Source organism: Sphaeramia orbicularis, chromosome 12, assembly GCF_902148855.1.
Source record: "Sphaeramia orbicularis chromosome 12, fSphaOr1.1, whole genome shotgun sequence".
In the NCBI taxonomy this organism is placed as follows: Eukaryota; Metazoa; Chordata; class Actinopteri; order Kurtiformes; family Apogonidae; genus Sphaeramia; species Sphaeramia orbicularis.
Window position 1 is genome coordinate 42,358,025 of NC_043968.1, and position 16,607 is coordinate 42,374,631.

General features: G+C 37.4%; 1 protein-coding gene across 5 annotated transcripts in view; it reads right to left on the reverse strand.

Annotated features, from left to right (window-relative positions):
- Positions 1-16,607, reverse strand: part of LOC115429850 (voltage-dependent calcium channel subunit alpha-2/delta-1-like) — a 105,761-nt gene that overhangs the window by 27,965 nt on the left and 61,189 nt on the right. For 3 of the 5 annotated variants that reach the window (XM_030149629.1, XM_030149632.1, XM_030149631.1), the window contains exons 7-14: positions 9,051-9,182; positions 7,401-7,470; positions 6,527-6,577; positions 6,036-6,135; positions 1,762-1,920; positions 1,225-1,329; positions 1,060-1,138; positions 2-51 (exon numbers count right to left, since the gene is read on the reverse strand). In XM_030149629.1, the coding sequence (XP_030005489.1) occupies positions 2-51; positions 1,060-1,138; positions 1,225-1,329; positions 1,762-1,920; positions 6,036-6,135; positions 6,527-6,577; positions 7,401-7,470; positions 9,051-9,182 (746 nt within the window). Of the gene's footprint in view, position 1; positions 52-1,059; positions 1,139-1,224; positions 1,330-1,761; positions 1,921-2,151; positions 2,161-6,035; positions 6,136-6,526; positions 6,578-7,400; positions 7,471-9,050; positions 9,183-16,607 lie in introns of all 5 variants that reach the window. The other 2 variants (XM_030149630.1, XM_030149628.1) reach the window with 1 other exon arrangement.

A 16,607-nucleotide genomic window follows, 5' to 3' on the forward strand; every position in this document is an offset into this window, starting at 1 on the left:
CCTGAGTGTTGAGTCTAATGGCACCTATAGATGGGATCTCATAGTAGTACCCTTAGACAGAGAAAAAAAGTGATGTCACAGTACCCAGTGATCCTTGTGAACAGTTACACATATTGGCACTGCCAGATAAAAGTAAAGTAGCATAGAAAACCGTTTCAAGTGGATGTATTATCCTTTTATAAGTTGATTAATAATATTAAAACTTTGAAAATCTTTATCTGGTAATGATAACCTCCTTAAATAGGACCTTTAATGCATGTGATACTGTACAATGGTATGTATTCATTGTAACAGTAATATAACAAGTAATGGAATAAGTATATAAAGCAGTGGTTCCCAACCTTTTTTGGCTCATGACCCCATTTTAACATCAATTTCTGGTGACCTCAGACATTCAAAACAGAGACATTTATTTTTGCTAAAATTAATTTGTTTTTGATCATGTCATAGTTTGCTATACTATGTTGCAAATCAACGTTAATTTTAGACAACATTTAGTCTATATAATATATATTATTACAGACGGAGGTAGAAAAGCCAGGTGTAGATTACTGCACAAAGTCAGAATTTTTATTTCCTTGGTCAGGATATGTACAGTCAGTCCAGCATGTATTCACAAGGTTGACAATTAATAATAATAATAATAATTAATAAAAAAATAACTCAAACTATAAATTATGAAAGAGCTGCAGCATCTTAAACCAACCACAATGAACAATTGAAAGATAAACAGTACCACAGTGCTTCAGTTTCAGCTTCACAGTTTGTCATGTCTTTTATGTATTGTGATCGTCTGTCAACTCACCATATAAATTCTATTAGTACTTTTTTTTTTATCAATTACTAGAAAATTCAGGTGACCCCATTTGAATTCCAGGTAACCCCACGTGGGGTCCTGACCCCAAGGTGTTTTGATATAAAGGGTTTGGTAATTGTGATAAAAGTAATAATAATAATAATAATAATAATAATAATAATAATAATAATAATAATAATAATAAACATTTCAAAATACATTTTGACAATCTTTCATCTTATTAAAATGATATGCACTAATACCTTTATTAGCACAGGCCATCCACTGTATTGGTCCTTTGTCATAATTGTGTTGACCTACTGAAAATGTAAAGATGCGTACCTGTGAAGTGAACAAAGTTTAATCACTTAATCCATCAGAAAACAGACTTCTATATTCTACCACAAACAGTGTGTTTCCATTCCTACCGCTTGTTTGGGATTATATGTTTCAAAGATCTCTTCTGCCCTTTCCTCTCCTCCATCAGTAAAAAGCATGATTATCTTGTTACAATTGGCTCTTGACACATTCACCTAGAGGATATAAATAACATGATATTTTAATCATTTGTATAGCAAAGTAAATAATTCTGCATCACACAAACGTTAACAGTTGCAACACAATACTTCGGTGTAATATCCAAGTCGGCCAGAAGAGGTCAATATATGCCCAGTTTTATTAACTCCAAGGGGTTTGAGTTATCACTGTGCCTTATGCTCTAAAATTGCTTTCAATGAATGAATATTGAAGATAAATTACTCAAAACTGCTCACAAACATCTCATCAAGCTTCTAGGGGTGGTATATATCAAAAACATTGGTATTTAATAAAAGCAGATCCAACAGATTGACAGTGACATTCTCTGTTACCAACCCTCCCGTCCATCAAAATACACAAAAACTCCTACACTGTTAAATTACGTAAACACAAATACTGCACTAATGTTCATTTATGCATTACTTTACCTGTGCAAGCTGCTTGAAAGCCAGGTTAAATCCCCCTTTGTAGTTGGTGGTACCCTTAGCGGTGATGCCCTGCACTGCCTCTTTCAGAATCCTCTTGTTGCGGACATTGGCCTGTACCAGGTTTTGGAAGCATGCTGCATTCGTGGCATCTTCATTGAACTGGAGGGAAGAGGGAAGGAGGGATAACGGGAAGCGCAGGGGAGGCACTTGCACATATTTTGTATTAAATATGTGGGTAATTTCCCTTCGTTGCAGCATCATGCAATGTCATTTAAATATGACAAAAGATATACTGACACCAGTTGAACGACATGTAAATAAATGTCATTTTAAAAGTTAAAATAACAAAGTTACTTCAATAACACATAATAACACCAAATCTGCACAGACCGAAGGGAGCTTTAAAAACAGAAGGAACGATTGGTAGGAGAAGAGGTAGGGTGTAAAAAGTGGCGTACAGAGGCAAAAAAGGAAAAAAACAAAACAAAAAAAAAAACCTTGATTATACATTATGCCATTGAGACAGTGTAGCTAATTAAATTACATTGACACGGTTCTATGTTTAAGTGTCTTCAGACAAATATTGGTGAATAACTAATGTGGATGACAGATGGAGCCCAATCACTTCAAGCACACACACAAATACAGTATAAACATATATACACACACACACAATCTATGAAGGGCTGGGACATGGCTCATTAATACTCAACATCTGTTTTGGCTTAGACTGCATCCCTCCAGCCTTCAAACACACTTCCAAAAACTCAAACACTCTCAAACATGCATTTCACTACCTACAAATTTTCCCTACATAGACACACTAATAATCTAAAACACTTCATTAACATTTGGTCAGATTTGTACGGTTGGTAATATGAGTTAATTTCATCTTCTGTTTGGGGTCATCCTTATCCATCTAAAAGTCCATGTGGAATCTTCAAGGTGGAAACTAAACTTGGCAAGGTGTTGGTTTCTACAGTACAATGACAAGGGCTGCACCATAGAAGGTATCCGGCTGAAGTGATTTTCTGATTTTCTAATACTCGCCATGTTTAAGTTAGTTATCCAATCTGTAGTTAGTGTAAGAGACAGAGAGTAAAAGACCTCTAAACAGCTCATATTCTGTTGTAGTTGCAGTGCATCAATCACAAAAATAACACAAAAGTATCAAATTTGTTATTTCGATTGACCATAAATAATCCAATAACTGCTATACGCACACCACAGGGCTGGGAACAGGCTTTAGCATTTGTTTTGAAAGGTGAACACAGCCTTCAAAATACTTCTGAAAGGTCTACAAACCAAGCTACGTGCCATCAATATACTTATTACACCAGTGCCATATTTCATTAACTTCAAAAGCCCTTTCACTTAGCTGATTTGAAAGCTCCGAACAAAAACATAAACCACGTCTTTATTAAGGGAAGTAGAAGAAAATGTAATAAATGGTTCATTTGGAAAGCAAACTGAAAAAGTAATTTATGTTCAAGTCCATTAGAACGGAGGAGAAAGAGCTGAAAAATGAGAAGGAAACAAAGAATAACAGGATATTTCAGACAGAGCACAGGAGCCACCTGAACACCAAAGGTATTGTGCCAAAAATGCAAGAAAAGAAAAGAAAAGAAAAGAAAAGAAAAGAAAGTTATGTTGCATATAAGGGAAAATAATTATACTGCAGACAAAAAACTTTAATATGACATTTAATGTGTCTGTTTGTGGACAGTAACATGGAGTGTGACAGTCAGTTGTAGAATTTTCACTCAGGATTCTGGGGCTGAATTGTTGCACAAGACTGTGACGATTTATTTTTAAAATAATTACTTTCAGTTTTCAGTGTTGGGTTTAATGGCTCCAAAACTACATCAGTTAGGTTTGGTATAGAAAATAAAAAGTCCTTCACAATGTTAACAACACGTTAGAAATCCTTGTTGCAAATGCATAACCTAGGCAAAAAACTTCCACATGCTAATATTTAGCCTTGGGCTTATTTAGCCTTTAGATCTGATTATGGTAATTATTCACTATGGCATTATTTCAATGAGATTTTTTTTTTTTTTTTGGACATATAGCATTGCTGAACATTGAGCTGACCAACTGAAGCAACCCCAGATAATAACACTGCCCCCACAGCTTGTACTGTAAGCCCTAGGCATGATGGGTAATCACTTAATCCACCTTTCTTCTCACCCTGCTGCACACATCACTCTGGAACAGGATCAGTTTGGACTCATCAGACCACATGACCTATTTCCATTCAAACATAGTCCAATCCTTAGATTTCTGATGAGAAGCTACTCACTGCAATTAGTTAAGGTTAAAGAACTTGTTGCAGCTGAAACATCTTATTCACTGCAGTGATTATCCAGTGGAAGGCTCTTACCTATTTGCTGAGTTAAAACCAGGTGGGGACTTCTGTTTTTAGTACTATACGATACATTGGTAGCTTATTAAACACCTAGGTGTTAATAGTATGGTCAGATATGGACACAATGGTAGAAAGTGGATCTGCTGACACCCAGGTGGGTGTAAGTAGCCACATGGGCCATTCCTCTGTGGGTGGAAATAGCACTGATCGCTACTGACATATGCGTGCAAATAGCATCTGCCAAAATTATTGAAAAGAACAAAAAGCAACAGTGATTCATGCCTACTTTGCACCTGAAAAGTGACTTTGTAAAGTGACATTTAGTTAAAAGAAGAGGGCTTTTATGTGCAGGATTCATTATGCAATAAATTACACAGAGTACAAAAGAATGGAAAAAATAAGACAGAACAACAAGACTGGCTCAGCTCTGTGAGGTGGGAGAAACCATCACACCTTTGTTAAACTGGACGTCATTTCAAAGATCTACATCCAAAAGTTCTAATGAGCAAACTTTCGACACTTCCTTTCAGCTGCTAATTTTGTGGAGCAAGGACAAGTGACTGAGTAAAGGAGAGAAACTATTTTGAAAATGTTTTTCAAGTCACCTCTTCGTCATTACTTCTAATGTCTCTGAATTATTTTAAGGGTTATTTATGCATCCTAGGACGGTGATGGGTCTCTTCACAGCAGTCTACATTCCAAGCACTTTTTACCCTTGGGCATCGCCACAGGGCATTGTCATCAGTTCTTCATCAATCTGTCTGTCTGTCCATCTGTCTGTATGTGCAAAAACTTTGGCATGGACTGAAGGCTGAGGGTTTTCAAGTGCAGGAACGTTATGTTTTTGTTATGTTACAAACGAGGACATTTTGGCAGTGATTATACACCTTTTATATGAAGGAAAATGTGAACAAGACTTTTATTTGTGATACATATATATATGTATAAAGCTAATAAGATTAGTTTACTTACATTAGCTATGCTGTATAAGTGAGTGACAGCAGCTGCGTTTGGTTGGTTGCCTGGTCTAGTGACATCATGAAGACATGTTTTTCAGCCCCATCTATGTTGGCTCAAAACCACATTTGAGTGGTCCGCTCTGTATACAAGTCTGCAATTCCTGTGTAATTCCTCCAATATGCTCTTGAGACTGTTCACAAATTCATCCAATAGAGGGAAACAAATCTTACGACTATTTAAGACATTTTCTTCCACAACCAATATTACAAAGATGCATGATTCTGCCTCAGCTGCCCAGGCCATGGAGCTTTAAATGATGATGGATGAATATTTCCTCAATCCCAATGTCAGTAAATCCTTCCATGCCTGAGACTACCATACACAATTTTAACTGGCCAAGCAGGAGTTATTCCATTACATGCCACTGATTTAAAGTGTGGGTTATAAATTCAGCATCTATTAACTTGTCAAACTTATCTTGTGGCATTTCATGGTTTGCGCATGCTGTGTCATGTGATCATTCTATTAGATACAACTTGACAGACTGGAGACATTTATCTAATACATGACATGCCTGCATACATGCACATGTGTATTTACATGCAGATAGTGAGGTGAAATGAGCACAGAAGCATGCATGAGTCCATACACATATGCAGTAACAATAAAGATCCATCAGTGTGTGGTACATTAACTTACTCAAAAGGTCACTTCCATATTTAAAACAAACACTCAAACCACAAGAACTGAGCAGCGGAGCCACATTTCTATCCACATTAACGTTTAGAAAACATTGCACTAGAAAGTCACCCTATACACAGAATCACAACTTTATAAATATGGTATTATGAGCAGAAAAAGGAAACATACTTTGTCCCACTCCTGTTAGTTTTTATACAAGTTAAATTGTTTTTGTACATAAAAATAGACAGCTCTGAACACTCACATAGACCACGTTGACGTAGTCGTCATCAGAGAGGGTCTCCAGCATTGTGCTGACTGACGTTCGGATGAGTTTGAGAGTGAGTCCTGATACACTGCCACTTCTGCAGTATAGAAACAACAATCACACCTATACTCAGAATATACTAAACCTTCAGACTAAATACTTTTAGTTACGAACAATAGACAGAGAGAAATCATAAAACAGATAGGTTGTTAGTTCATAATCTTTTTTGTTTTTTTAATAGACGCTGCTCTTCTAAATAGCTGTACACCTTTAAACCCTGCATTTTTAAAGTCATTAGAACAGAGAACTGTAAATTATGAAACAGTGCAAAACACTGGCATTTTTTGTTTATCAGTGTCAAACAAATGCTGAGGCAAAAATGAGCACAGTTTGGAGGATGCAGTCAGACAGTTAACATCAGGAGCTCCTGGCGTATAAAGGAAAACAAAATCTGACTGTAATAGATGAATCATAAGGTCATCACTCACGCATCCACCAGGATCAGCATGTCCTTCGGTGAGGCTGCCCCTTGAATGTACCTGATGAGTAACAGCAGACACACACAGGATGTGGACATTGAGCGTATAGGAGGGACATATACACAAACTTTAATCTATGATGCAATGGCCTGGAAAATTTGATTTTCAACTACAAAATGTATGTATTCCTTTATTCCTAATCATCGCTTTACATGCTCAAAAACTTCTTGACTTTAATTAAATCCTATACAATAAACACACACAAAAACACAGTAACATAGAGACACAAAGACATTCAGGATGTTTTTTTTAACAATTATTTGAAGAATCAACAAAGCCCAACCCTCACAAACTGAAGCACACATAAAACTTATTACTTTGCAGCCTCATCACTCTTCTCTGTCTTTTTCTATTATTTGAATTTGAGGCAATAAAGCTTTTGTATTTTTAATTACCGCTTTTTCCCAGTTTCTTTAATAAACAAACAGCTGTGTATCTTTGTTCAGGGTTCAAGTGCTTTGTAGCCAGCAGGGGTTTTGAGGCTAATGAAATTTAATAACATAGTTAAAAGAGTAACCCTGGCTTCCAGCCAGATTTTAATCAATTTTAGGAAACTAATGAAGCTTTTGTATTGGTGCCCTTTGATCTGCACTGGTTTAATCATAGTCATGCTCTGATGTTGGTTTGAGTGTTTTGCTTTGGTCTAAGATTTAGATTTAATTGTTTTACACAATGTTTATGTCCTTAAGTATATCCTATTAATGCAATATGCAAATACAGTTTTTTCAAATTAATATTTGATATCAGAGTTAGACTGAATGATAGAAAAAGCAAAACAGACGTACTTGAATAAAATAACCCAATAATGCAGAGCTGTACTCACCACGGTCGTCTGCGCACATCGTAAAGGTCAATCTTATGGGCTGAATTGCTTAAGTCGATCCAAGGAGATGCTGGGTTTCAGAGGTTAATATGGAAAGAAGGTTTGGAAAAGGTAAAGAATTTCAGTATCCACATTTTTAGTACTATATATCTGTATTCGTAATGCAGTCTTTTGTGATGATGAAAACAGTGTACATTTTTAAACTGGAGTAGATTTACCACAGATCATATGATCAATATTATGATTGTCTGAATGCTCATGCCAAAATGTAGTCTGTGTCTTGTAAAACAAAACAAAAAAACAAAGAAAAAAACATTTTTACTCTTTTATGAAAATCACAAAAAACCATAATAATATGAGCCAGCAACAACATACATGTATGCAGGGTGCAACTAGTTGGGGGGGATAGGGGGGATCAACCCCTCCCTCTGGTTTTACATCCCTACTTCTGCTGAATGAATTTCATCCTCGGCAGGGGAAAACCCCGTCACCTATAGCCTACATTACTGGCACTAACTTTCACCTGAACCGAACCGTCATCAGTCTTGGATTCACGAACGTCCCCATGCACATAAATACTTTGTACACCTTATCTATCTCTTTCTGTATATATCAGTCAGGCGCGCCTGCAGACCTGAATTCAGAGGATTCACAGACGGGAGTGTGGGGGGGGTGCAGTCCATGCCGTAACCTCACAACAAGTACACGCAGACCATAGGCCGCTTGTAAGGCAAGGGGATCAATAAATTGTAAGACAGGGGGGCTGGGGGGAGATGACTGAAATGGTTGGGGGGAATAATATATAAAAGTGTGTGTGTGTGTGTGTGTGGGGGGTTCCGTAAGTACCGCAACGTCCACCTCTGTCTCTGAATGGATGAATGGTCCACTGTTCGACATGTAATAGCGCTTACCGTTATCTTAAAAAAGAATTAGGCCTGTTGATTACTTGTTTTTTCATGATTAACCCTTTCATGCATAGGTCACAACAGTGGACAGTTATTCTCCAGCTGTTCTCTTGTATATTCATGGGTTTTGATGTTTTAGTTCCATATCAGCCAACACAGTGGACACTTATGCACCATCCCATACACTGACATTCATACCATTACTGTAACTTTGCTGTTCTTGATAAACCTGATCTGCACTAACATGTTTAAGTGTAAATCAATTGTTATTTGTTAGACAAGAAGGTTTTTTTGCATATTATCTCCATGAAGTGAGTAATTACTAGCATTAGAATATGTTAAAATGTGAGAAGACATCAGATTAGCAGCATTAAAAATGTTTTTATTTCATTGTTTTCATATTACTTTCTGATATTGGGTTTTAAACACATTTCTTTACTTCAAAAATTAAATGTATGGATAGTTTTGTAACTCCATAGAAAAAAAAAAAACTTGATCGCATTGTTTTTTTCATGCCTAAGGAGGAATAAAAACACTGAAGAAAAAAATCTTGACTAAGGTTCTCACAATTTATGCATGAAAGGGTTAAAAAAACAAAACATCCCCCCCTCTGTATTTTTGACAGATTGCACCCAGCATGTATGTATCTACGTGATGAAATGCTCCTTTATTTTGTCACTATCAACGACTGCAGGAAGGTCAGCAGGTTGTCGGAGGAAATCCCACTGGCAGTTGTGATGCTCACCTGGAAAGTACCGAGTCAGTCCAGTTGCAGAGCCAAACACCTGCCAAAGGAGAGTGGGATCTTCCTCTTTGTTTTTCCGGAAAACTGCGTCCAACCCTGTTGTCCAGTTTAACTCATTCAAAATGATGGTGGCTGTAACAAATACATACATTTGTAAAGAAATACAAAATCATAAAAAAATCACAGCAACGGTAAATAAAAAACTGTGAACATTACATAGACACTCTTGAACATACACACAAAAAGAACTGGTTATATCAGGCTGCAAACACTGACGGTGAGCAACCCCTATCACAGATATTGAAACTGATGTCGATTTGGTATGATGAGAACTTTCTCCTTTACAGGGCACACTAAAGTTTACAGCAGCAGAAAGTGAGCAAAGCAGAAAAGATAGAGGATGGTAAAAACAAAATGATTCAATTTGATATTTCTGGAATAAGACAAAATCATTGTCTGGGTACTCAGGGGGCAGACATACAGTAAACATTTTGTTTACCTGTTTGTCTGCTGGAGCTCTTACTGGCTTAATGCCCCACCAATCTAGTTCGATCCAAAAAGGCAGCACTCTGCCTGAGAGAGTAGGCTGCATGTCAGACTGATGTTGTGCATGACTCATATTTGAATGTGTGTGTGCTTTTACATTCCCCCCATCAGTGTGTGTGTGTGCTTTTGTGAGAGCAACTTGATTAAAGAAACAAAAATAAAAGAATGAAACATCAGGGCATTGGGAGAGACAGTAGGATGATGCAGGACTGAAGCAGGATGATACGTGACTGATAGCATGAAGCTGTACTATGTCAAAAGCACATGTTGCACCTGTTCCTTGTTGTCATGTACACCTTTGAAAGTTGGATTTTTTGTTTCAGACACATTCTTCTTTTTATTCCTGTTTATACACATCAGTAATCACCTTTGACCTGATGTAATGATTATACACTCAGTCCCATTTACTCTTTATCTGTCAAAAATAAATCACATTGTCACAATCATTTCATGAGGATGTAAAAATATTGTATTCCATTTTTAGTTATGTGAGGTTTTTTTGTGTGTAGTTATGGTAGTTAGAGTCAATAAAACATAGATGAGTTTAAATCCTCAGAGACATTTGCCTGGAAACAAAATATAAATTACAATTTTTTTTTAAATTATTTAAAATATAAGCTTTTTAAATTACAAACTTATCACTTATCTGAACTTTAAAGGGGTCATATTTTGCTAAACCAACTTATATTAGTCTTTAGTACATTTATTTGTGTATTTGGACCCTAATAGTTCATAAAGTTTGAATCTGAACCCTCCAAGTGCTGCAAAACTATCTTTATATTATTTCCGGCAAACGTCACAACATTTGCACAAATAAGGTCAAGACTTCCGACGAACATTTCTCCGAATACACCGTAATTGTTTGTCAGCAGCATTGGTTGTAGTCCATACTGAAAATCTGTCCAAACTTTGAGCCGATTACCTAAAATGTTCAGTTGTTTGTATTAACAAACCCACACTGCAAAAATCTAAATCTTCCCAAGTGTATCTTCACTTGTTCCACTGGCAATTTTGTTTTTTTTTTTTTGCTTGAATTAAGCAAAAAAAATACTGAGTTAAGCAAAAAAATCTGCCAACGGAATAAGTGAAAATTATCTTGGTAAGATTTCTTGAAATAAGATTTTTAAGATCTATTGTCTAAATACAAGTTCTTATATCTCACTGAAAAGTTAGTTTTTAGGTGATTTTGTCTTATTTTAAGTGTGATGAGATATTTTGACTAGAAATGAGAAACATACACGGTAAGACTTTGATTTTTGAAGTGCAAGTGGCTGAACAGGACAGAAAGCACAGCCAACAACCTGGAAGGGGCGGGGAGTGAAGTGGTTCATTTGTATTTAAAGGGCCAGCGCTCAAAATGACCTTAGAAATAGGGTTGAAGATGGACCTGTGGAGTTGAATGACCCTAATAGTTCATGAAGTTTGAATTTGAACCCTCCAGGTGCTGTAAAGCTATCTCTATATTCATTCCGGCAAAAATCGAGTCAATTTCTACAACCCATTTAAATTCCTTCTTAATTTGTTAAGTCTATAACCTGTTACGTCACACCATTTGCACAAATAAGGTCAAGACTTCCGACGAACATTTCTCCGAGTACGACATAACTGTTTGTCAGCAGCAGCGGTTGTAGTAAAAACTGAAAATATATCCAAACTTTGAGCTGATTACCTAAAATGTTCAGTTGGTGATTGAACTGGACAGAGCAGCACAGCCAACAACCTTGAGGGGGTGGGGCATGAAGTGGCTCATTTGCATTTAAAGGGCCAGCGCTCAAAACTACCTTTCTGGTGTCATTACTCAGAAATAGGGTTGAAGATGAACCTTTGGAGTTGAATTAATGAAGAATTCAGACCCAAGCATAGCATTTACAGTTTATGTAGACCACAGGGAAATGTTGAAAAATGCAAAATTCCATTTAAAATAGCAAAATATCACTCCTTTAAATAAACGGCAACTGCATAAAACTTCAACTCTACATCCGTGGTAAGAGGTGAAGTTTTATAGGAATGTAAAGGTAAAGGTAATACACTTTATGTTTTGTGTCATGTACCACCTAATTAAAAAAAAAGAGGTACTGTGTAAAATACAATTAAAACCAGAATGAAATATATGCAAATCTTACATACACATCACATGTTAAATCTCAGAAAATGTATAATTTTAAGAATGAAATATTGCACCTTTGATGCAGCAACTTTTTGGAAACTGGCTTGGACAATGCCAGTAAAAACAGTCTACAGTGTAAATATTTTCTAACCTTTCTTACAGAATCCAACTTTTACCGAAGAAAAATTCAATGTACCTTGAACGAATTAAATAAGCAAAACTCAGCCATAAACTCTTCATGAAAATACCCTTTTTTCTGCCTGATCCTTTCACATCTCACTTCATTTCTTCTGTGGCTTTCATGACCCCCCTCATTTTCCAGAATATATTTCCATGCTTTGTAGGATAAAAGGAGAGTTTAGGCCAGGTTTTAAATGGATCCCTCCGGTATTGTCGAGCACAGCGTGTCTCAATGATAAGTGGTGACAATTTGCTCAGGCCTGATCTCTTTGCTCCCTGAGGATGGTCCTTAATGGATTAGTCCTGCTGGTTTCAGTGACATCAGTAACAAGAAGTCACAGGGTAACAAGCCCTCATACAGGAATTGTTGATATTTTAGCCTTGCTTGCGTCTCCAATGAATAGAGAAGAAGGAGTGCTTTCAGGATTTCATTTACCCCACACTTGCCAATGCAGGAAGTCAATAAAGCGACCAGCCCATTAGGTGATTTATGTGCGTATGAAGACATTTCAGACAACATGAAGAGGAGAGACAAAATAAATGACTGCGGCTGATAGTGTGTGCTTAGTTACTGAGCTGATGTGTGTGTTTTTATGTCAATCCTTTGTGTAAAATTGACAAACCCATTACATCCTCTCAGATGTGTATCCTCACTGCAGACTCACGTCACACAATTGAACACCCCCCTCCAAATGGACGGTTTAGACACCACTGATGAGTGCTTTTCAATAATATGACAGGCTTGGCAAGGTAGTGTCCTCTAATCTCAAATACTGGAACAAATTACAGTCTCAGTGTAAACAAATCCATCTGTCTGTTGCTGGCTGGAGGTCACCATGAAGAGAGCAAGAAATGAGAGGTAGTGATGCAAGCTCTACAGTCATGCCACAGAAGAGTTTATCTTTCTTCTAACACATAATTAAATGTTTAGCAGCCACTTAACAATTAGTATCAGGATTTATGAACTGTAATTTTGTATGTTTTATTTTTTTGTGCTTGATCCATTGCAATTGTGCCATTAACCCTTAGGGGTCTGAGCCTATTTTGGCCGTTTTTGAGTATTTTAGATTTTGCCTTTATATACTATATAAAGAAATGTTTACTATACCTATGTTTGGTATCTTTTTTTTTCCAGCACAACTTTGTCTATCTCATCAGCCTATTATTTTTTCACTTTAACCTACTATATCAACACAAAAGGCCAAAAAACACAAAAAATATAAAATCTGATTTAAAAAATGTATATAATTTATTGCATAAATAACACAAAGATGCTTAACGAACCTTTTCAAAGACTTTAAAAGTGAATATTGATTCTAAATATTAGGTATATGAAATCAAAATTGTAAAAAATTAAAACTATAGTCAAATATTTGACATAAAAGCACATAGGTGTTTTCTCCAGGTTTCTCACCCCCTAGTCCTCCTAGTTTCCACATCCGGTTTAGGTGGAGGTCATTCTCACCATTACCTGTAATGCTAATGCAGTCTGTGGGTTAGAATCTGAAGATTCGGCCAGTTTTTTCCATTTTGAAAAAGCACAAAAAATGACGAAGATATGGTCAGAAATACAAAGCCCGCCCACCTAATTTTCATACTTTAACTCACATTTGTTTGCTCTGGGTTCAATCCATCATATCTCTGGTTGTATTTGCTCTATCAACATCAAATAAAAAGTGGGAGATTGTTGGAAGTCTGCACTTTCAAATGCAATTGTCCACACTGGTGTACATGACTGACTTCTGACGCTACGATGTGTTAAAATTGTCATGTGATTCAGTCACAGGGCCATGACCGTGGACTCCTAAGGGTTAACAACCATTTGGCCTGAAGGGATACTTTAGTTGGTGAATGAGTCACGTAAACAGTAAAGTCCCCCAAAACTAGTGAATTACCAGTTTGGAGTGAGATGGGGGTTCTATATGACCAATTTAGGCCCAGAACTGATCGATAGACAGTGGTGAGTAAAAGGCAGGTCAAAACCCTAAGGTTTCTGTGTCAAATATACTTTCAAACACATAAGACAACAAGACTGACAACTTAAAAGTAAATGCATGAGAGTAAAATACAAACAGAAAAAAAGACATGATGCTTAATATTCCCTGTGAAGCTTGTAGATGCTTACAAAAACACATCACACAGGACTCTGACAGAGACTGGTAAGCAAGATGGTGGGTGAAGGAGGTGGAGAAGAGGGGAAAAAAATTGGACTGTGCCATGCCAAGCAGTGCCCTGTGGAGTTCCCTGTCATCTCTGAACTGGTGGCTGAAACTAACTGTGCATTTGGAAGTTGTTGTTTTTTTTTAATGGAAGTTTTTTTTTTGGATGTGTTTGGACATGTTTGCAAGAACCAGAAATCATACAAGGCCCAATAGCTGATCATACTTGTAACCTGAGCGTGACCTTTTTACATGTTCTACACAGGAACGACTTCCACTAAAACTGAAACATCTTACACAAACTCCCATGAAAAAAGTGGTTTTCTTTAAATGCTGGTCATGTTTAGAGCTTTAACTGTGCTTTGTGCATCACTTATGATAAGCAAGGGAGACACAAATTCAGTAAAAAAAAAAAAAAAAAAAATCACCAAAAATGCACCACACAGGACCTTTTTAATTCGTAAATTATGCGATTGGGGAAATCCCATGGGGAGCAGCCATCATTGTTTCCAGGTGACTGAGTACTAGTAAACAAGTAGTAGTCAATGAGTGGAAAGTAGGCATTCGCGATTGTTGTTTCCGCAGCCCAGCACTGGCCAACAATGTGTCATCTTCGCCCGGTTTCTGCTGCACACCAGCCAGTGACCAGTTCATCTCAGCCCAAGTAATCGGACAATACTTCAAGGTCACTATCAGTGCTGAAACAGCCTGTGAAGGAGGCAACATGTCACTGACCATACCTGACTGACAGAGCGGCTTAGTACTAACACATACTTGTCAAGGGGCTATGACGCAAGTTACCTTACGGAACCACTAGCATGATACATGATCTTGTGAGACAGCCAGCAATGAAAATTCACTACAGGTACCCTTTAAATACTTATGAAGGAAAACTAATGTGTTGTGTCTGGTTTGTAAAACAAAACCACTTAAAGCAAGCCGTAATGTTTTACAGTTTGCTCTCCCTTTGCAGACATTAAAAAAAATTTGAAACTCCTACTAAAACATCTTTTGTCATGACATGGTCATATTAAACTAAATCATTTAAGAAAAGTACAACAATTAGCCTTAATATGACCAGGTCCTAAAAACAAATGAAGACCTTGGTGCTAAAAGTACTTAAGTCACATTTTTGGACAATTCAAGTTGAGCATATAAACATGTTGTATTTGTTTAGCTAAGCCCACCCTATAAATATGACTTTTTTTTCTGACTTCAGTACTTTTAGCACCAGGGTCTTCAAATATATTTTAATATTTTAAGAGAGTGATTTGAAGTAACACCAGTACAATTAACTCCAAACCCTGTAGGAGAATGTGTCCAACAGGACCCAACATCAGGAATATAACATTTAGTTTTTGTAACAAGCCTAACAACTGTGATACTGGCTGAACCTTCACAAAAGCATGAAAGCATAATACTAAAAATACTAAATGCAGCTATAACCTGGTTCATCTGATAAGGGTTTAGACCCTCCCCACACACCATGCTGACCATAATTGTCAAGCCTGAGAAAAGTGACAAAGATTGTGAAAGTGAGGCCTTACAGGGGCTTGTGTGTTGTTGTTTTTCTTAAAATAAATTAATTACTTACAAAACACACGTAAGAGATGACCTCATCTAGATGATGGAGATTAAAAGTTTTATTGTTCTTTCAGATGCTAAGTTTTATGGAAAGAAAGAAACTTCATTTTTATTGAAGGCTCTCAGACGGGGAAGCTGCTGGCATGGATGGGAATCCTAATGTGAATCCCAATCAGCTGATTAGAACATCCTGGGAAGGCATCCAACTTGTCGCAAGGACACAGGTCGCAGACACACAGACACTAAGAGGGGGGAGAGGAGGATAGCACGAAGAAGTAGGGATTTGGAAGGAGAGAAAAGGAGATGAAGATACCTCAGACTTTGGCAGCCAGCGCTGCAAATGAATGAGGACACGTATCAAGTGGCACAAGAGTCCAAAAAGGAAAAAAAAAATCAATTTATACGCTGAAAGCTTTGCCACAGGGACCGTGACTTCAACACAAACACACTCACACAAGGTGTCACAGTATCTCAGCACATCATGGAGTGTGCATGCATCATGCTGACAGGTGCCACACAGCGTTGATGCAAACGGGCATCAGACAAGCCTCGGATCTTCTGCCAAGGCCGCCACGCTCTCCTCTCATCTCCTCTCATTGCATCCACGCCAATCTGCCTAATGAGCGAGAAGACACGCATACACTGCCATGAAATCCATATTCAATACAGTAGGTGCATGTGATGTGACACACACACACACACACACACACACACACGCCAACTCTCACACCCAAAGTGTTTCTTCCTTTCTGTCTAAAACACATTCACACACACAGACAAACTCTGAATCATCTCTTATGAGCATGCACGCACACACATAATAAATCCCAGTCTGACCACCCACACTGGATGAGCAGGGAGGATAGCAGGACAATCAGCAGGACTAATGCGGGGGAGAAAGACAGTACCACATTTGTCTCCACACACCCTACTATTAATACGCTTAATAAAGTAAAGGAAAGGGATGATGGAGGGATTGAA